The sequence below is a fragment of the Vespa mandarinia genome, chromosome 6 (assembly GCF_050613455.1).
Source record: "Vespa mandarinia isolate Hongniang chromosome 6, ASM5061345v1, whole genome shotgun sequence".
Lineage (NCBI taxonomy): Eukaryota > Metazoa > Arthropoda > Insecta > Hymenoptera > Vespidae > Vespa > Vespa mandarinia.
The window spans coordinates 6,675,001-6,696,928 of NC_140815.1; the positions used below are offsets into that span (position 1 = coordinate 6,675,001).

Below are 21,928 nucleotides of genomic sequence, written 5' to 3' on the forward strand. Positions count from 1 at the left end.
TATATATATATATATATAGAAATATATATATATATATATATATATATATATATATTGAGTTTATGTACGTATAAGGAACGTTAGATATCGAATGCTTCGAATAGTTGCATAGGTTCGTGGCGAACCGATAAGTCAGAGATATATTGGTGCCTAAACAACGCGATGATCTCATGCTTTCCACTACCGAAATGGTTAATGGCTTTTCTGTCGGTTATCATCCCGTTTCTTAATTGAAAATATTCTAGGATCGTAAGGGCAATTCGGTAGGATCAAAACTACGATAAGAGACTACATTCGCGAGTTATTAATTACCTAATTAACCCTTCTCCCTATGGGAAAATTAATTTCCGATATGCTCGGTTACTTAAGCGGGACTCCGAGCTATGATACAAAATACATGTATCAATTTGTCGATAAGGAAAATGAAAACAAAGATAAGGAAAGGAAAAAAAAAAAGAAGAATAAAAATAAAAATATAACGAACGATATGAGAGAGAGAGAGAGAGAGAGAGAGAGAGAGAACGAGAGAGACGCTATAATGTATTTAAAATTATTCAACCTTTTTTTTGTTCTTTTTTGTTTTTTCTTTTTTTAACTTGGTATAAAATTGGTTTTATGTAATTTTTTTTCTATTTTTTTCCCCTGACAAATAGATTAATTTTATTATTCTACAGCTTGATCGAATATTTTGAAATTGTAACACGCCACGCATTTTTTTTTCTTTTTTTTTTTTTTTTTTTGAAAATTGTTTTTATGCAATTTTTTTTCCTATACTCTTTTTCCCCTTGACAAATACATTAATTCTATTATTTTACAATTCGATCAAATTTTTTTTGAAATTGTGACGCGTGTATTTCTTTTTTTTTTTTTTTTTTTTTTTTTTTTTTTACAGCCACAAATATTTGTTATAGCGAAAGAGTTAGTTCGAAAGGAGATATATGCGTATCTTAAAAAATTCAAATGTGACGATAAAAATTCAGTATAGAAAGTCAAAAATGAGAAAGAGAGAGGACCGATCCGAAGGCGGTATATCGCGGATAATTGAAATTTACTGAAAGATTTTAAGACTTACCTATCATCTGGCATTTCCCACGGTGCAAATAAGTATCATCCTCGTTCATCGTTAGATACGATAATGATAATAATAGCTCTAATAAGACATAATGCGAGAGTTTCATAATCTTAATAAATCCTATTGGTTAAGTCGTCTAGTTAAATGTTCATCGCGATTCTAGATCATGAGAGTTTTCGATAAATTTCATTGAGAAACGTCGAGCACATTTGAATTGTCGAGAAAAAAATCGATCGAGATTAGTTCTCCACTTCTTGTTATTGAATTGAAATGACAAATCGCTTTTGGATTTTAAATGTCGTATTTTGAATTATTCCAATGCGAATCTAGGTTTCTTTACGTTTGACTTTTTATCGTTTTGCTTTTTCGACATAAATCATGGATACCTGATAATATTTATAGATAGCAGTAGTAGTTAACGTTAAGGAAAAGAATAAAAAAAAAAAAGAAAAAAAAAAAATAAATAAATAAAAAAAAAGAAAAAAAAAAGATATGCAAATAAGTTCGTTAACTGGTCTTTTTTTTTTTTTTTTGATCTCATGTCATGGCACCGTCTGCAACCTACTTTTTCACTGTAAATTCGTCCTCGTTAATTGATTTCCGGCTGTAAGCCTTCAAACGGCCGCCACTGACAAACTGCATACTGCGGTTTTACTTTTCGTTGTTTGTCTTGTAAATGCTTGACACAGTCTTGTTAATGCTTCTATATTTATACTTTCCACATTTAAGTATATAACAACCATATTTTATCGTGCATATTTTATTTTAAATATGCGACGTTCGCAATTTTTATCAACATTCGAATATAATATTCATTACGTTCGATTCGTTATGTATAATTAATTCTATCGTACATTAAAAAAGGAAATGCGCATATGAAATGTTATTCGACAAAATGAAATATAGTTTATAAATATTTCAAAATAAAGGGATATTAATTTTTATCAACGAATGAAACAATGGCGATACTTTGAGAAATTTTATTAATCTCTTACGTTGTTACGTCAATTCGTCAAACTCTTTGTCATTATTTTTACGAAATATAAACGAAACCATAGAAAAATTTTGAGGATCGTTTTTTTTTCAAAACTGAATCAAATCATTTATCAATATTTTTAAAGTTTGGAGAGATATTTTGCACTTCGTCGTAATTTGACAATGTTATTTCATCGATACTGATCAAGAAAGAAGAAGAAGAAAAAAAACGAGATCTATATGATTTTGTTTGTTTCATTCCTTTTTTTTTGTTTTTTTTTCTTTTTTTTTTTTTTACGATAATGACGGCGACGTCATCATCATCGTCGTTACGCATTTCTTTTATCGTTACCAGACGAGGACGACACCATTTTCGATCACGACGTTGACTTTGAGAACATATATAATTTAATCTTTGGTTAGATCAATGACGTTTCCATTTCGCAACTCGTTCGTTCGATTTATATGGTAATGTTAATGGACATGTCACTCGTCGACGAATGTTAATCTTATTATCAAGAGTTCGATCGTTTTATGATCGACAGGTTTCTCATTTTTTCTCTCTCTTTTTCTCTCTCTTTTTCTCTTTCTCTCTCTTTCTTTGACTGTTGATCTCTTTATTCTCTTTTACATACGTTGTATTTACTACCATCGACGAAGATAATGATGATTGCGCGATGGCGATGACGATGACGATGACGATGACGATGATTGTTATCAATCGTAGTAACGACATAGAATTGAACTAGTTTAAAGTGTTGATATTGCATTGTCAATAAAATATAGAACATCGTCAATTTTAATTAGGTATATATATATATATACCTAATTAAAAAAATATATATATATATATATTATATACGTAAGCATATAGATATAAACTTTCTTAAGAAATATTCGATGAGAGTTCAATAGAAATGCGGAAGTTGAGAATGTACAGTTATGAATACATAAATGGTTGGAAAATACCAAAGGTATTAGAGTTAGAAGAAAGAAAAAAAATATATATATATAATCGAAGTTAGTAAGAAATATTATAATAGTAAGACGAAGGAAGTAGCACGAGGTGTTAAAAACAATTCTATTAGTAATTTGAAATTTTTTTCATAGAAATAAATCTTCGATAATGGATAGATAGTTGTGTACTAAGTTGGAATCGGTAAAGAGAAGATGAAGTATTATTTTATTTGCAAAGTGTTTAGAGCTGAATAATAATCATAAGCATTAATTTGACGCAAAGCAACGAAAAAAGAAAAAAAAAAAAGAAAAAAAAGAAAAGAAAAAAAAAATAAAAAGCGACCATTAGATGACGATATAGTGATCACGATATAGTAATAGATTTTGACAAAAATATTTTGTTATTTATTTATTTATTTATATTTTTTTTTCTCTTTTAACTTTTTCAAGCTCTCGCCTTTCTTCTTCTTTATTACTCGCCAAATTATGATGACACATACGATTTCGTTTCTCATCCTTTCTACGCAATGAATTTTTCATACATATCGAAAGCGTACTCTCATTATCGCCGATGTTAACGTTATTTGATGACATACAAACAATCTGAATGAAAACCAGTTTCAACTTTCTTTCGATTTCAGAACGCGGAACGCGCTATAGCCTTTAAATATTATTTTTAGATCGGACATACGATGAAAATGTTACAACACGCAAACGCATGGTAAACCGCGTGATTTCTTATCACATTTTTCTTTCATTCGATGTTAGATATCTTTAAGAGCGAAAAGTAAGTCTCTCTCTCTCTCTCTCTCTCTCTCTCTCTCTCTCTCTCTCTCTCTCTCTCTTTTTAGATTACAAAGTCTAGACATTTTACATGACGCAAAATTAGATATATCGAAAATTATCGGTAAGAAACGCGTAAATTAAAGACTGTCCGTTTAACAGAGTCTTATAATTTATTTCTTCACATGTGTGCTGTAATAATAGATTTTAATTGCGAGAAAAATGTATCGTCCATCTTATCGGCGACATCACGTTCGTAAATCTTTCAAATAATTCACGTCGAGTCTCGTTCGATAATTTCAAGTCTCATTACTTCGTAAGCAAATCGCATTGACACACACATTCGTGATATATATATATATAGACAAACGATAATATTTAACAATCCGAAATTTTCATGCAATTTATTTCGTCAGTCTTACGCCGCACAATTTTTCGAATATTTTTTACGAATCGTCACTCTTTATGAAATCATCAATTCCTTTTCATAACGATGTAAGGACTAATTTCTTTTTTTTTTTTTTTATATTATTGAAATCAAAATATATGTATGTGTTAATTGTAGAGGTAATTTTATTATTAAAAAATTGATTCGAAATTTAATATAATGACAAATATAAATGATTTAAGTGCTCGTCAAAAATTGATATATATGGAAAAATTTAATTATAATTATTTCGATGAGATAATAAGCGAATTTCGAAAATGCATATATATTGTATATAAGGACAATTTGATAAATTCAAATTTTTTTTTTTTATGTATAAATTTCATTTTTTAAATGAAAAGAAAAAAAAAAAAGAAGAGAAAAGCCGCGAATTTTTCAAATTGCCGTAGAAATCGTAATAGCCGCAATATTAATGTATTGCCATAAAAATGAACATTTTAAATAATAATTTGAAATTATTTAAGTAGATAATTTCTTGATATATAAAGAGAAATAAGGAGTACGAAGTTTGTGTTACGAAGTATAAGAGGAATGCTGTTTTCTTATGCGCACAGACTTCTTCGAGTCTTGTACTACCTTGCGTTCTTTATTTCTTCGAATGTGTGAATTGCATTTGCATGCATTTTTCATAGGCACATGTCATAACTAGAAAAACGTATCATATGCGCAGGGATTCCTAGCATAGATCGCACAGATGTGTATCATTATAAATTCGAAGATGGTATTGAATTATTTGAATTGTACAACATAAGAAATACATACATACGTGTGTGCGTGCGTGCGTACGCGCGCGCATGTGTGTCTACGTGTGTGTGTGTGTGTGTGTGTGTGTACAAGCCTCTTATAATTAAATATTATTTCTAAGTATCTTTTCTAACGGAATAAATTAAATAAAGATTAGTCATAGCAATTGAAAAATTCCGTATCATCGATGATGAATTTTTTTTTTTTTTTAAACTGTTTTATCTCTTTTTACTCCCCATCGATATAATTTACTTTCTTAGTAAATACATTTGTATAATACTTGTAAGATAGTCATTTATCAAATCGTATGTTTGTTTATTCTTATTTTTTACACCATCGCGCATCTTTAAGTTTACATTGGCGATTACGTTGGTTTGTTGGAAATAGCTTAGGAGATAAAAAATTGCCTCTCTCTCTCTCTCTCTCTCTCTCTCTTTCTCTATCCCTCGAGAAAAAGAATTCTGCTAGTGACGTCGATCTTTCTGATAAATAGATTATAACAAGGCGAGTATAGGAAAGGAGTCTTATATATTTCTTGTTCTTTTTTTTTTCTTTTTTTTTTCCTTTTTTTTCCCCTTACAATAGCGATCTTCAAATTCCAAGAACTTTTAATATTAATCACGTTGAGAATGTTTGATGAATCCATTATTGTATGACATTAATAATGTATTAAATATTAATTGTTTCCCGTATAACATAGATATTTTCTTGTTTCAACAGGTTTTACACGATTGTGTTAAAGCGAGAAGAGAAGTTGAATTACATTGGAGGGCATCCAATTGCAGACATATTGTTCAAGTAAAGGATGTATATGAAAATTCGTATAGTGGAAACAAATGTTTACTAGTGGTAATGGAATGGTGTGTAATAATTAAAAAATTATATTCATCATAAGAGATTTGAATAATTATTTAATTATTTTATTTCGATCTATTAATTGATTTATTACAATTCGTTTATAGTATGGAAGGTGGTGAATTATTTCAAAGGATTCAAGATCGACAGGACAGTGCTTTTACGGAAAGAGGTATATATAAGAAGAAATAAAAAATTTCAAAGTCTCTTCCTTTTTTTTTTTATGATATAATATATATGTATATATATATATATGTATTTACAGAAGCTGCACAAATAATGTATGAAATATGTGTAGCGGTAAAACATCTGCATGATATGAATATTGCACATAGAGATCTCAAACCGGAAAATCTTTTATATTCCAAACCAGGTAAATGAAAAGTTATTAGCACGAATTATTATTTTTTTTTTCTTCTTAATTGTGTCCTAATTGAAATTTCAATTGATTTCATTTCATTTTATAGATAGTACGGGAATTTTAAAACTAACTGATTTTGGATTTGCCAAAGAAACACATATGAAAGATACATTACAGACTCCTTGTTATACGCCATATTATGTTGGTAAGTAATTTTATATATATATATATATATATAAATTTTATGAAAAAATTTGTATATCTCATTTTGCAATGTTTAGCTCCAGAAGTTCTGGGACCAGAAAAATATGATAAAAGTTGCGATATTTGGTCGCTTGGTGTAATAATGTATATACTGTAAGTGAATTTCTCATGTTAAATGCAGTTAATAAAAATAAAAAATAAAAAAAAAAAAGCAAATCCTAATTCGTAAACGTTTGTAAAATTCGCTCGTAAAACTTTTCGTTAAATTCATAGATTATGCGGCTTTCCACCGTTCTATAGTAATCATGGTTTGGCGATATCACCTGGAATGAAAAAAAGAATTCGATTGGGTCAATATGATTTTCCTGCTCCAGAGTGGTCCAATGTAAGTGTACAAGCTCGTGATCTCATTAAAGGAATGTTATGTACAGATCCAGCACAAAGATTGCAGATAGACGAAGTGATGCGCAATAAATGGATTGCCGTAAGTTGAATTGTTCTAATTTTATATTTAGGAAATTAAATCAGTATAATTATGAAAATGATTTGAGTCATTTCTGATATTAAAGGAGAACATTTTATCACATTTTATTATATGTTTACATTTAATATTATATTTAATATATGTCTCGATTAATTGAAAATCGTTTGATAATTTTTTTTTTTTTTTTTTTTTTTATATATATAAAAAAAATCATATATATATTTATTTATTTTATCTATAGAAATATACAGAAGTGCCTCCTACGCCTTTGCACACTGGTCGTGTACTAAGGGAAGGTGAAGAACTTTGGCCCGAAGTACAAGAAGAAATGACCCGTTCTTTAGCTACAATGCGGGTAGATTATGATACAGCAAGTCTTAAACAACTCGATCATACGAATAATCCATTATTAAACAAACGTAGACGCGCTAAACAATCAAGCGCTATTCCACCTACCGCTAATCCTACTCCTGCTTCCTAGGAGGATGCTGTAAGGACCAGACACAACTGGCATTTTTTGATACGCAGATGCATTAGATATAGCATTATTACAATGCGGATTGTTTTTTGACGACTTGCATCATCATGCAAAGGAAACAAACTTGCAAAGTAAATTATTATTTAAAGAAAAAAGAAAAAAAAAACTGTGTGCATATGAGTGCACATATACCATCTATACGTGAAAGGATTACATGCGCTATTGCCCAATGTATCAAGAGTTTTCTTTTCGTTTTCTTTTTTTTTTTCTTTCTTTCTTTCTTTCTTTTTTCTTTTCTTTTTTAACCATCGTAAAATTTTTAATGTTAATTATTTGTACAATTGTTGTAAAAAATATTTTAGAAAAGTTTTTTTTTAATCATAGACACAATAATGATCTTTTAATATAACATTATTCTTGGGCAATAATGGCATGTATCCATCCTTCATAATTCAATCTGTTTTAATAATTTATAAATATTTTCAAAACGATAGATAAATATGGCCTGATCAAAATTATTTTAAACATTAATATTCTAAACGAAAATAAAGAGTATAAAAAGAGAAGTTACGAGTAAAAAAAAAAAAAAAAGAAAAAAAAAATAAAACAAAAAAGAATAATAATATACAATACTTGTCGAAGAATTAATAAGGTATGTGTATAATTTCATTTGATAAACATTTTTCTAACGATATATTTACGCGATTACGCATCAACGATATATACATACATTAATTGCTGAAACTTAGTACAAATTATTCAATTTTATAAATTTTTCGTTCTATAACATATAATCTTTTACAATGGCCTAATCATATATATATATATATATATATCTCCTGGAAAAAGCTTTGAGTGATTGAATGTAGAGTAATAAAGAGCACACAGATTTATTGACAGTGAGTATTTATGTTCGTAATAATAGATGGCATTTTAAAAATAATATGTTAGTGTTATATATGTAATCATGATATAATATATATTCGAACATAATGTCTCTTTACAAATTTAAATTCGTTTATTATAATATAATTATGACAACAATTTACATCACTTCATTTTAAACCGTCCAAGCTGCAAAGTGTTAGAAACAGAAAATAATATCAAATTAGATATTGTTAAATATCATATCGCATTAGTACGAAATTAATTTATATCGATTGTAAAATGATAAAGAGATTCTAGGAAAAAGTATTCACTGAATGGTTAAAAGTCAATGTAATTACTTGATAAAATAATAATTAATCAATTTGTTCAGATGCTTAACACTGATCTTATTAACATCTCACTATTCTATGAATATTTTCGCCTGTATACACGAATTTATTGTTCCTCTCTTCGACATTTCACTAAAGTTTTAAGAATGAATAAAACCATATAGCATTGAAAATATATTAGAACAAGATAGAGATAGAATTATATAAAGTATAATACTTTAAAGAGTATATTTTTACCAATATAAAAAAATATTACTTTAAATATATATATATATAATAATCGTAATGTTGGTAAACTAATATACTTGAAAAATTAAAGTGATCAAATAAAAATATAGATTTTACTTGATTATAGCGAATAGTGTGTGTATAAATTTGATTATATTTTATATAAATAAATTTAGTATAAAGTTTTAGAAAAGAAAAAAAGAAAAAGAAATGTTCAATATATCGTCAATCAATAACTAAATATTAAGAAACAGAGTATAGATCAGACTGTTTATTTAGAAGTGACTGATATCTATTAAAAGTGTAAATATTCTTTAGGATATATAAAATTTGTAGTTGAGAAAACTGATCGTATATCATTGATTTATAGAATTTATTCAGGGTGGTGCTACTATCTTCAAATATTAAAGATATTATAAAAAATTATGAAAGCAATTTTTATTAAAAAAAAGAAAAAAAGAAAAAAAGAAAAACTTGTTTAATAAGACAGACGATATAAAGTTATTAATATCATGATTATACTGGCCTTATAAACAATTGTCCTAAATTATGTCCTTATTAATTCATACTTGTTCGATTACAAAAAGAATTACGAATTGGATGATAAAATCGTATTTTTATAATGAATACTGATTTGACATGCATTTATGAAACTCGACAATAAAAATGAGAATGTTCAATTATAGAATTACTATTTAAAATCATCTCATTGTATTTTCATATATTGAAAAAAAGATTTTAATTTTAATCACTATTATTATTATTATTATTATTATTAAACAAAAACGAACCAAAACATGGAATAAAACGAACCGAATATTTATAATAGTTAATGCCTTAGAAGAGTTATAACTCATTTGATATAAATATAATGCAGATAATGAATTTATAATATTCATGCACATACCATATTTTTGACCTCAAAATCATAAGAATTTTAATAAGGCTATTACTTTTATTGTTTCTTTTAATGCCATCAACAACTCGAGTAACAATCATGCACCAGTATACAGTATACACTGTTCTGTAGATACAAGTATTCTTATATTATTTTCTTTCTCAATATGCGTGAGTGATAATTGCATATATAATTCCTGATAAATATTGATCAAACTTAATGATCAATATCTCATAAGAATATATATATATACTGTAAGTACTTACATTTATTATTGTTAAAAGTACTTGCATCTTAATGAGAAAAGATTCATTACATCTATGTATATCAAAATAAAGAAAATATGTTGAATACAAAGTTATATAAAATTATAAATAAAATAATTTTTAGAAACATAAAAAATTTATTCTTTTGCCTAGCTATTTTATATATTCAGTGAAAGTTGCAGATTTATTTAATTCGTATATCTTTTTTCTGAAAATATTTAGAACTTAATTAAGGTCTTTTACAAGAAACAAATTATACTTTACTTACTAATTTATCGCCTATAGCATTACGATTTGTTAAATCTTAAATGTAAAATAAATTTAGGAATATACAATCGATTATAAAATATGAATAAATTACTTATAATAACTATAATTAAAATGAGCCTTGTATACTGAATGTTTGTTACAAACAGTCGTTAAAAATGCAACATCACATTTTGAAATGATTGATTCACATAAATATACTATTATCCTGTAGAAAATACCACTAGATATATTAATTATTTCACACACTTCCGAAATAAATATTTTCTGTACGAATGATGATTTTTTTTTTTTTTGGATATACTTCAACGATTATAAAATTTGAAATATTGAAATTCTTTTGAATTTATTTAATAACATTTATTTTAGAAATGAAAGGGAATATGAACCTAATTAGATATCTGCAAAAACAATATATAATGCATTTAATCCTATCATAATTGTGCACAGAATATTTTATAATATATGGTAAGATAAATTTAATGCCTAATTAAAGGAAATACATTAGGAAAGTAATTTCGTTTATAGAAAAAGAGAAATATTTTCCTTACATATTTCTTTAGAACTATCAAATAATATATATCAAAACATGCTAATTAAATGAATAATGATGTAATAGATTTCATAGAAATCAATAGCTATTGTAAAAATTATCACGTGATAAATACATTTGAACTTTCCAAAAAAAAAAAAGAAAAAAAAAAGAGAAAAAAAATGAGATTTGTACAATAAATAATTTTCGGTAACTATAATTTTTACGAGTCATAAAATGGATCATTTCTAAAGAATATCTAATACATATTAAAATATTACAACTTTTTTTTTCACTGATTGTTATAACCGTTATCGTATGTACTACGTATTTTAATGATTTCATTTACAAAGCTTTAGCGGCAAAATTCAAATGCAATTACACAATATAGTTTATAGAATTCTGACTCTGTGCTCGTTTTTTTGTCCGATTATATAAATGTGATTAATCTAATATTATAAATGTATGATATATCAATAAATATATTGTTCTATTAAAACATATCAAATATATCATCCTCAATTTGATGTAAGCCACACTTAACACATGCTTACGAAAAACTATAATTTACATAGTAAATGTCACAGCATGTTATGTTTTTTTTTGTTTTTTTTTTTGTTTTTTGTTTTTTTTTTTTTATATATATATGAGGACAATATCCTCTGTCCTTGGAGTATGTTCCTGTGACATAGTATACTTCTATTTTAATTGTATACAATGCTAAAGAGAAAAAAAAAACAGAACTTTTTAAAATCTGAAGATGCTGTTGCTAGAATCAACATATTGATTAAAAATTTGCTAGGAGTTATCGGAATGCAAAGGAATGACAAATTTTGGTCCAAAAGGAGACCTATAAGTAATCCCAACATCAGAATAAACTTTGTTTGGTAGAGCAAGATTACAAAGATATAGTCTACCATTGTCAAGACTATGAGATAATGGTAAAGCACCAACTAAACTAAATTTACTTAAAATGCCAGGTGTACCTGCAGATGGTGGTTCAATAGCTAAAATAAGTGCTCTATTATTATTTGCCCACAGTGTTACTGGAGTAACCATTTTTGGAGAATTTTCATCGCATAGCGCAACAAGAATTAAATCTACGACAGAAGGTAAATTTTTAACTTTAGTTTCTACTTTGTTTTCTGTCAATCTATATAATGATAGTTCTTGTAGAAGAAAAACATCTTCTGAATTTTCAACGAATACTATTGTTTTAACACCATGACTAGATAATTGTCGTGCGCAATTAACGCCAGCAGCTCCTGATCTATTCGGTCCGCAAAGTGCTACAACGGTTGGCCATTGATGAGCATTATTTGGATTGAGTCTATGTCCACCACCAAGAAGTTGAAGAATAATTTCTGCTCCTGCACGTCCAAGAAGTTCTACCTGCAATGCTTAAAGTTATTTACAAATTTCTCATATTAAATAAATTAAAACAAATAATTCATAATTATTTCATACCCTTCGTTCCCAGCTAATACCAAGCCGATCTGCTGCACCAATTAATTGACGATGAAGATCAAGAGTGATACTTGGTATTACTAGGCCATCATCCGTAACATATTCTTTTTCCCCAGTCGAAGGTACAACAATTTGTCTGAAAGCTGTAGGTTCCGAAACAATTATATTCTCATCGTGTCGATATTTACCACCACCACCTCTATTACTTTCCGACTGTCTGACGATGTCTGGTTTAAGAGAATTTATTTCTTGCCACACAGCCTAAAAAATAAATATTATAATTTTTAATTGATAAAAAATTATTAAAACTCTTACTTGGATAAGATTCTGATCTTTATACAAACCTCTTTATTAAATAATGCTAAATTTTTTTCAAAATCGAAATCTTGGTTCAAGGATTGATCAATAGGAGTACCAAAAGTATGCTCATCCCTTTCAAGTGCTCTCTGTCTATGAGTAAGTCTCTTTTGAGCTGGCTTACAATTAGGCTCAGCTGTAAAAGTTAGAAAATATTTATTACTCATTAAACTTCAATAATATCTACCTATTATTTTTTATAAAAATATAATATACTTGATCCCATTTTTCCATTAGTTGCGAGCTCAGATTGCTGTTGTGTCGATTCGACAGGTTTTTTAAAATTCGATGATGATTGCATTCCACCGGAATGTGTTGAAGATGGAACACTTTCAGAAAAGGATCTACCAGCTCTTTTGGCAATCGGTCTCTTTACTGTTACTTTACTTTGTGTTTGCGTATCATTTATATTAGAGCCAGCTTCTTTGGTAGAAATAATTTCTACGTTGACTATATCTTTAGCACTAAAATTCAATTATATGAGATAATATTGATTTAATTTAAATCTAAAAATTCACATACCGTTAGAGACTTACTTCAAACTAACTACAGACGAGGTATGCGGTACGCCGTTACAAAAAGCCTTTGAAAGAGTCACACTTTGTTTATTTAAATCGATTATTTGACCCTGGTAAGTACCAAGATCATCTATACATGTGACAGAAACTGTACAACCAACGAATTGTTCTGACATTTTTTCAATCTGTAACAAAAAAAAAATTTCGTATTTGAAATTAATACCTAATCGCATACAAAAAACTGTATATTTTTAAACGTGTTGATGTGTTATATTTGTAAGAGAAAAAAAAAAGAAAAGAAGAGAAAAGAAAAAAAAAAAAGAAAAAGAAAGAAAGAAAGAAAGAAAAAAATGTTAAAGTATAATTTGTATACGACGTACCGTCAATTAAAATTTATAAATACGATTAAGGATACAACAGACTTCTTACAAAAATATTCACATAAAACTTTTGTACTTTTACGAACTCTTGGATCCTAGCTTAATTCATTTAGATTTAGTTAAATATTCTTGAATGTTCAATACAAAATGAATATTATATTTCAAGCTTTTCGACTGCTGAACAAATAACTATAATACAGAATATACGTGATAAGATACTTTACCGAAATTTTATTTCAACTTTTTTTTGGACAAGTACCAATGGAATTAATAAAAAAAATATCACCGTTTTAATCTTTCAATCAAAATAAATTACATATAAATCCATAAATAAAAATAAAAATGATCTGTATAAAATATATATATATATATTTAGGTTTTTCATTCAAAGAAAATAAACTTATTTCTTACCTCTGATATATTAGAAAAACTAATAGTTCATTGGCTATTGCTGTTCGTTACAAACATGGTGTGCAAAGAATAATAGAGTGAACACTTAACGTACATTTTAGCAGCACCATCTACAAATTCAAATGTTATTTATTTGCGCGATAATAAATTGTTATTAAATGTGTCGTTTGAAAAATTAACTCGAGTATGATATTATATTTTTATGGTTGGGGGGGGGGGGTAGGACAGGGAAATAAATGAATAAAAATAAAAATATATTACGATATCATGTATGTGTTCTATTTGATTTTTTTCTTTTTTTCTTTTTTTTTTTTAAATTTTGTTTTCGCTATCCTTACATATGATCGCATTCTTTTTATATAAGCATGGCGTAGTAAACAGAAGACAGACGTATCACTTTATGTCGTCTGCTTCCTCTTTAATACTGATCTAATTTATTTATATTCTGTAATAATAATTTAATTTTTATTTTTACCATAATCATCGGAAAATAATATAATTTATATATTTCAACGTATTATATAAAAGTACCATGGTTATTAATAAGACTGAAACTCAATCAATTGATATCTTAGATACAATTGAGCAAAAGTTAAAAAAGATTGGCTGCCTTGAATTACATTATCAAGTTCAGGTATAATAATATTTAATCGTATATATTTCCATTGATCATTGATTAAAGTAATCGTTTCTATTTTATACATATATTTTAATTTAAGGAATGTATGGCTGAAACACGAGATTGGAGAAAATGTCAGGATCATGTAAAAAGGTTTAGAGTGTGTATGGAAGAGCATCAACAAAAGCAAGAATAAGTTTTAAAAACAATTAATTAGAATTTTCTAAATATGTTATCTATATTAAAACAAATAATGCCAATTTTTCTACGTACATCTTCGATTGAAAATTGTAAAATGGTAATTATAGTGAGAACTGATATAGTTATGGGAAAAGGAAAAATAGCTGCACAATGTGCTCATGCGGCATTAGAATGTTATAGAAAAGCAACAGCTAATCCAAAAAAACATTATATGTTTAAAGATTGGTTATATTATGGTCAACCAAAAATTGTTCTTAGAGTATCTAGCGAAGTTGAATTATTAGATTTAGCGAATAAAGCTAAAAAAGTTGGTTTAACCACAGCTATAATAAGAGATGCAGGTAGGACTCAATTACAAACAGGTACAATTTCGGTAATTGGAATTGGACCTGGTCCAAATATAGAGATAAATAAGATTACATCACATTTGAAATTATTATAAATATCAAATAAATGTAAATAAATGATATAATATTTATCGTTTTGAAATAAATGATATACCATTTTTTATATCTTTTGATTTATATCATATTTATAAGACATAAGGGAAAATAATTTAGTTTTCTTTTTTTTTTTTATTATACGTAAAAATAGTACTTAACATATATGTGTTCTCATTTACTACTTGTATATTTAACAATATGAAAAACTAGAATTCAAATTGACGTTTGTTTGTACAATATATTTTTTTTGACAACAGCTTATGTGAAAATATCAAATGATATACATTTTTAATTATATAGATGAATAGAATCATTCTAAATACAATAAGCTAATTTCACAATTATTTGAATGTGATAGTTATTGCCAATTAAGCAACACTACATATATATATAATTGATATCTTTTGATTTTATTAAAATTTAACTTTGCTCTCATTAAACACTTGTAAAGTATGAATCAAAATTTGTCAAAATTACATGTGCACTTTTGTTCAAGGTTTATATATTTTAATTAAATATTCATTTGAATTTATTCTGTGAAACATTTTATTTACTTTTTAAGGACATGATAGACCTTTTCTCAATTATTTTTTTCTAAAATATTATCCATTATCTGATTTCTACAATAATATCAAGACATTAGAAACATTGCACCAATATTTCAATACATACATGGAGCTCAAAATTTTTCTAAAGACAGTGTATATTTGTGTATACCCCTATCACCTTATTTATTACAAGATTCGAGCAACATCATTTCATTAAATAATGTACAATTAATAAAAAGTAATATTACAAATATAATTGTTAATTCAAAATCATTGATTCATTTATTTTTAGACTAATACTTTAACGACATACAACCGAATTTATAATTAATAAATCAGAAACAAACAAAAAACATTAGTTTCTAAGGAAAATTTTTAACAATATTTAACAATAATAATGATTTATAATATATATATATTTATCTATATACTAATATAAATCATCACATAGAATTTATACTTTCTTCAGGCAGTTCGAAAATTAAAATTTTAATCACAATTTTTTTAATAAAAAAATAGTAGTAAAACCCTATAGAATATCCAGTTTTTAATAAATTGTATTTACTGTGCTTTGATCTAAATTAAAATCAAGTAGCTTATTGCATGACAATTATATATATATATATATATATATACAATTATATATATATAATCTGAAGAAAACTGCTAAGAGCCATAACTTTTTATATAGTAAATATTTCCAAGTGTTTATAGCTGTGCCAGTAATAAAACTGTTACCAAGTAAATATGCAGTATATGTATAATACTGATATTGTTCATAATAAATGAATATTTTCAGTTTTGTACCCAGCTAGTTATTTCATGGCTGCTTAGTCATGTTCCCATCTTATTATAATTATAAAACCACACAATCGTGTAAACAACTATGTATAATCATTCTTTTTCAAGCACACACTAAAATATATTTTATAGTGTAGAATAATAAAATTACTGAAAGGTATAAAGAGAAAACAAAGAGAGTGAAAATACTATTATGTAGATTACTATAAAATTATAAAATTTACTATATAGTGGTATAATTATTTTATATTTTTATGTACGTATATCTTATATAATAGGTATATGATAAATAGGTGAAATATAGAAGCCAAAGAAAAATAAAAATTATCAGATAATTGCCAACCATAAAAATCTGCTACACATTTCAAATATTTCAAAATGAAAAGAAAGTGACTTTTTATATTATTCTATTATACACTATGCACTGTGATATATCCGTGTGTGTTATGAATTAGTAAAAAATAAATCAATTATCATTATTTTTATCCTATAAGTAGAAAATTATCATAATAAACTGATTTTTACATTGTGTTCGTTCATTTTATCTTTTTCGCATTAATTATTGACTTCTATTGCATATTTCAATCTAATCAATGATATACATATATTAATTACAGAATGTGCAGCACATTTCAGTCTCAAATAGCACAGATCAAAGTATTATCAATTTTCTATGGTTTTACCATTTGGCAAATATACATCACATTTTGAATGTTACTCTTCAATATTTTACCCGAATTAAGATTTTAATATTAAGTGATAATTTTACTGAGTTCTGGTGGTTCCACATAATTATTTAGTACATGAGGTGCTTCATTAAATTCATCAAGTTCATCACCATTATCTCCACCTTGGGCGAGTAAAAAGTACTGTTCACTTCGTGTTGGCCATAATAAATGTGCCATTACACAATAAGCAAAACAATCAGCAGAGTATGTTATACCTAAAATTTAATTATTATCATTTTATATAGGTTTATGGATTTGTTTTTACAGAATTTGTGTACTATAAACATGTGTCTCATACGTAGGGAGTTTATCACTACTTACCTAACAACAATTTGAACCTCCAAAGAGCACTTACTTGAAGCGCTATAAGAGCTATTATTGGTAAATAAATAAACCAAACTAGTGAAGATGCACCGAAATGGAGAAGAAAATTCAATTTTTGAGTATTATGTTCATACGTCATAGTATTTCGAAGTTCATATAAAAACCATATCATTATAGCACTTCGGAATAAAAGAATGAACCAACCTGGCCAGGTTTGGTATTCGTCAATGTCTTCTACTATGTCAACTTCAGTCTAAAAAATATAATAACATGTGTAACAAGTATTTTACAATGAATTTAAATAGAATAATAAAAACATACCATGTTCCAAACATACAACAAAATGTGTACTACACCATAACATAGCCATATAGCAAAAACTAAGGGCTTCCATGTTAATTCCATTCGAGTTACAGCCCATCCTTTGGCAAGTAAAAGTAGAAGTAACATAAATGATGCCTATAATATAAATAGTTCATTGTATTGATAATTTATGAAAAAGTACAAGAGCACACACATACAGACATATATGTACATATATGAATCAAGTTAATGATATTCTATTGCTGTATACTAAGCATAAAAAAAAAAGAAAATATGTATATTACATGCTTGTATTTAGGTTTTGCACTTCTTTTACATTCTACCATATATTAAACACACACTTTTCTTACCCGTGAGAGAATATCAAAAATATCGCCGGCAACTTCTAATCGTTCGTAGCCAACTCCATCGAGAGAAAATTTTAACACGTGTATTAAAATTAAACACACTGCAACAAACTCTAAGAATAAGCTAGCCGTAAATAATCGTGTCACAGGGTGTTTTTGTAATCTTGCTGCATATAATTGCAGCGGAACTAATATAATATAGCACACAAAGAACAGTAAATATAGTTCTATAGTATTCTGCCTGTCATAGGAGAACTGATACGTAACGCTGTTCAGGCCACTAGTATTAGGATTGCCATTTACTAGCCATATATCATACTCTAATATGTCATGCTTGTCATAATATTCCCACTGGCATGTTGTTGCATTTCTATAACATGCTACTATACTCATATACCAGAAACGTGGTTGCCAAAAGTCCTGTATAACATAAGTGAATTGATGCCCCTTTACAATATTCCATATAGAGTCTTCGTCTTGGCATAATTTTCCTCTAGGGCAAGGTATTCGCCTATATTGAAAGAAGAGATATAATGTAGAAATGTCAATTCATTTTTCTTTGCAAAGGCCATAATTACAACATACCTTAGAAAATCTTGACCTTCATCGTTACAGTTTGGATCATAAGAACTTTGATTCAGAGTATTAAACATTAGAGTACAAGCAATATTTTTATCTATTACAGTCCTATTGCCATAGTACTCTAAAAAATGACTCCGATCAAGTACAGCCAATGTGATCGGCACAGAAAAGTTCATTTTACTTGTTATATTCCCAAATATATAACCAGATGTGTCCTTCTGTCTGTGACGATCTGTCTTTTGGAAGCCAAATTTAATAAGAAAACGGAAGAATTCCTTCGTGTTGAATGTGCCGGTAATGTGAGTTGATTCGACACAATCTAACTGCAATAGAATGCAGATGCAAAGGGATAGGAAAGCGTATAACCACTGTCGAAACATCATATTCGTAGAAAGATTGCAATGTATAACGAGAATCGAAAGTTATCTTTCTTTCTTTGCTTTTTTTTTTTTTTTTTTTTTTTTTCTTTTTCTTTTATTATGTCAAACGGATGTCAAGAAGCAAAGTCAATTATTCGTAATTCTAACATGTTTTCTTCATCCTTGAGTCAAAATGTTTTGAAACACTCGTAATCACTTCTTCTTTCGCCATTCGAGTCCGTGTCGACGTCGACAATAATTCTTCTTCTTCTTCTTCCCGTAACATCGTCTTCGTTCTTCACGTATTGCAATTCGAGGGCACACATATGTTATTGGCATAGAAATAGATTCAAAAATAATAACAAACGTTTTATCTGTCCTACGTTATATGACCCATGCTCGTTCGCCTATCGTACATGGTTTTCCCTATTGATTTTCCCCACCCAAAGATCGAAAGCGTAATGGAGAAAATAAAACTTTTTCTCTCTCTCTCCCTCTCGTCACTTTCTTGTTATAATCTTTTCTTTTAATTTATTTCTTTTATTTCTTTTTTTTTTCTTCTCGTTGCTTTTTCTTCTTTTTTTTTTCCTCTTCTTCTTCTTATCCTTTTTCGAGATAAATATACTAGATACGTATGTACGTTCGACAAAGTTAGAGAAAGAGAGAGAGAGAGAGACAGACAGAGAGAGAGAGAGAGAGAGAGAGAGAGAGAGAGAAAGAGAGACAGAGAGAGAGAGAGACAGAGAGATAAAGAAAGAAAGAGAAAGAGAAAGAGAGAGAGAGAGAGAGAGAAAAAAGAAAGAGAGAGAAAGAGATTCGATCGTTGTGTGATTTATATTACGATTGACCACGTTCAGTCGTATGAAGGCAGTCGAACGATGAGATCCATTTTGTCCTTGAGCTTTTACGCGCTCTCTTCATGGCGCGCAATGTGATTCGATGAAGATCGTGTTACCTCTTCTATATATTTCCTTCACTCGGTTCGCATCTCTTTGACTTGATGTGGACCGATCGTATTATGTACATACATGTGAAATAGTCGATGACACGTAATTAAAGGGCACGATGTATAGAGAGAGTGAGAGAGAGAACGAATACACAGCTTTGATTATAACGATCCTCAAATGTCCATCGTCGTTAAATACGATATTTGCAAGAGCTTCGTTTTGATAATTAGCTATATTTTCATTTTTCATATCATATTATCTTCGTTAATAAATTGATTCTTAATTATTTCGATTGATCAGGGCATTCTTTAATTTTTAAATATTTAATTCAAATTTTTATTTTTCATTTTAAATATAGATTCTCTAAAAGGTTACCTTATATATATATATATGTATGTCTATATATTTAAATATGCACGGTGGAATCATTTTTATATTATTTGAAAAAATAAAAATTACTCGAAGTAATAGGATTTACATTGAATTCCATGTACATATTTACTTTATATCTATATATATATATATATATATATATATATATATATATAATCAAATAATTGACTAAAATTTCCTTTTTCTTTTTCTTCTTTTTTTTTAATCATTCACTCTACATAATAAAAATTCTTTGATAATTTAAAATGATCTTACTTCATTAAATTTTATTAGAATAAAATTTTTATGCAACGTGGGCCATTTTAAAAATATTTTTTCTTTTATTTTCTAAAATTCTATGCTTCAAAGATTTAAATCACAAAAAACGAATGTAAAGATTGCCATCAAGGAAACATACTTACATATGTAATTAAATTAAATGAATCAATAGAATATATATACATTTCAAATTTATTTATTTTTGTTACGACTATTTACGAATATTAGAGAATTCGAAAGATGATGGCGCTCGAACGGATTTTGAAAAAAAAAAAAAAAACAAGAAAAAGAAAAAAAAAGAAAAATGAAAGAAAAATTATTGAACTAAGAGAAATTAGGTAAAGGATAGGTAATGGTTTCATGTGACAGAATTGGAATTCTATGGTGTTCAATATGCTTTGGGACATTTTGAAGTATTGAGGTTCTGTCATGTCATACAGCATCGACATTCCGCAATCGACGTTTAATGTGGTTTCACCCATTTCGTCGTTTCTTCGACACCCAAAACCGTTCACCCTTTATCTTGCCTTTGAACGGCTCTGAATTGAGATTCTCTCGATTTCTACATACGTATGTTCTATAACTTGACCCGTTATATCAAAATCAAATTCAAATCGAATACGTGCGGTCTTTATTATTCCATTAAAAGTATTTATACATTTGATATCCCCCGAACAATTCTTACAGATTTCTCTCTTTTCTATCATTTTATAAATATCGAGGTAAATCGACTGTCAAAGCTATTCGAAAATTTGTTTGACAAAAATTTCATACCTTTTATCGTTTTATCGTTCATATACCGAGATAACTGATTTTTATTTCATTTTATTTTGTGCTTATTTTTCTTCTTTTTTCTTCTCTCTCTCTCTCTCTCTCTCTCTCTCTCTCTCTCTCTCTCTCTCTCTTTTCTTTGTTTTATTTTGTTTACTTCTTTTTTCTCCCACTCCTCTCACTTCTCTACCCCATGTCCCTCGATACAACTAGTGACACGAAGTTATAAGTATAATATATTGATTTATCTTAAACGCGATTGGAATATTATATGGGGCGTTCGTGTAATCTCGAGTATCACATTACAATATGAAAAAGTATTATCCAACGTGATACGTCAATAGGAAATAGAAACGGTATATGATCAACGAAATAAATAGG

The 21,928-nt window shown here is 27.7% G+C and overlaps 5 protein-coding genes across 19 annotated transcripts in view; 3 read left to right on the forward strand and 2 right to left on the reverse strand.

Moving 5' to 3' along the window:
• Positions 1 to 11,177, forward strand: part of LOC118441024 (MAP kinase-activated protein kinase 2-like) — a 19,321-nt gene extending 8,144 nt beyond the window's left edge. For 12 of the 14 annotated variants that reach the window (XM_085657512.1, XM_085657501.1, XM_085657505.1 and 9 more), the window contains 7 exons: positions 5,700 to 5,839; positions 5,942 to 6,006; positions 6,100 to 6,207; positions 6,302 to 6,400; positions 6,477 to 6,552; positions 6,673 to 6,883; positions 7,125 to 11,177. In XM_085657512.1, coding sequence (XP_085513638.1) covers positions 5,700 to 5,839; positions 5,942 to 6,006; positions 6,100 to 6,207; positions 6,302 to 6,400; positions 6,477 to 6,552; positions 6,673 to 6,883; positions 7,125 to 7,364 — 939 coding nt within the window. In that variant the 3' untranslated portion in view covers positions 7,365 to 11,177. The remainder of the gene's footprint in view (positions 1 to 5,699; positions 5,840 to 5,941; positions 6,007 to 6,099; positions 6,208 to 6,301; positions 6,401 to 6,476; positions 6,553 to 6,672; positions 6,884 to 7,124) is intronic. The other 2 variants (XM_085657498.1, XM_085657497.1) reach the window with 1 other exon arrangement.
• Positions 11,178 to 11,360: 183 nt separating this feature from the next.
• Edc3 (enhancer of mRNA-decapping protein 3) lies at positions 11,361 to 13,996 on the reverse strand. Of its 2 annotated transcripts, none has more exons than XM_035864875.2 (6): positions 13,903 to 13,996; positions 13,130 to 13,296; positions 12,810 to 13,057; positions 12,581 to 12,729; positions 12,237 to 12,497; positions 11,361 to 12,161 (listed from the first exon to the last, which is right to left on the reverse strand). In XM_035864875.2, exons 2-6 carry the CDS (start codon positions 13,285 to 13,287, stop codon positions 11,568 to 11,570), a joined length of 1,410 nt encoding a protein of 469 aa, XP_035720768.1. In that variant the 5' UTR covers positions 13,288 to 13,296; positions 13,903 to 13,996; the 3' UTR covers positions 11,361 to 11,567. The 2 variants fall into 2 exon arrangements, with proteins under 2 accessions (XP_035720768.1, XP_035720767.1); XM_035864874.2 differs by lacking the exon at positions 13,903 to 13,996 and adding an exon at positions 13,492 to 13,674.
• Positions 13,997 to 14,246: 250 nt separating this feature from the next.
• Positions 14,247 to 14,762, forward strand: LOC118440722 (uncharacterized). Its single transcript, XM_035864152.2, has 2 exons — positions 14,247 to 14,536; positions 14,622 to 14,762. The coding sequence occupies exons 1-2, from the start codon at positions 14,435 to 14,437 to the stop codon at positions 14,715 to 14,717; spliced, it is 198 nt and encodes a 65-aa protein (XP_035720045.1). The 5' UTR covers positions 14,247 to 14,434; the 3' UTR covers positions 14,718 to 14,762.
• Positions 14,751 to 15,296, forward strand: LOC118440721 (peptidyl-tRNA hydrolase 2, mitochondrial). The gene has a single exon (XM_035864151.2). It carries the CDS (start codon positions 14,751 to 14,753, stop codon positions 15,162 to 15,164), a length of 414 nt encoding a protein of 137 aa, XP_035720044.1. The 3' UTR covers positions 15,165 to 15,296.
• A 397-nt stretch (positions 15,297 to 15,693) lies between these two features.
• On the reverse strand, positions 15,694 to 19,825 carry LOC118440718 (transmembrane protein 145). The gene is made up of 5 exons (XM_035864150.2): positions 18,823 to 19,825; positions 18,241 to 18,748; positions 17,888 to 18,025; positions 17,564 to 17,819; positions 15,694 to 17,457 (listed from the first exon to the last, which is right to left on the reverse strand). The coding sequence occupies exons 1-5, from the start codon at positions 19,200 to 19,202 to the stop codon at positions 17,267 to 17,269; spliced, it is 1,473 nt and encodes a 490-aa protein (XP_035720043.1). The 5' UTR covers positions 19,203 to 19,825; the 3' UTR covers positions 15,694 to 17,266.
• Between the last annotated feature and the right edge of the window lie 2,103 nt (positions 19,826 to 21,928).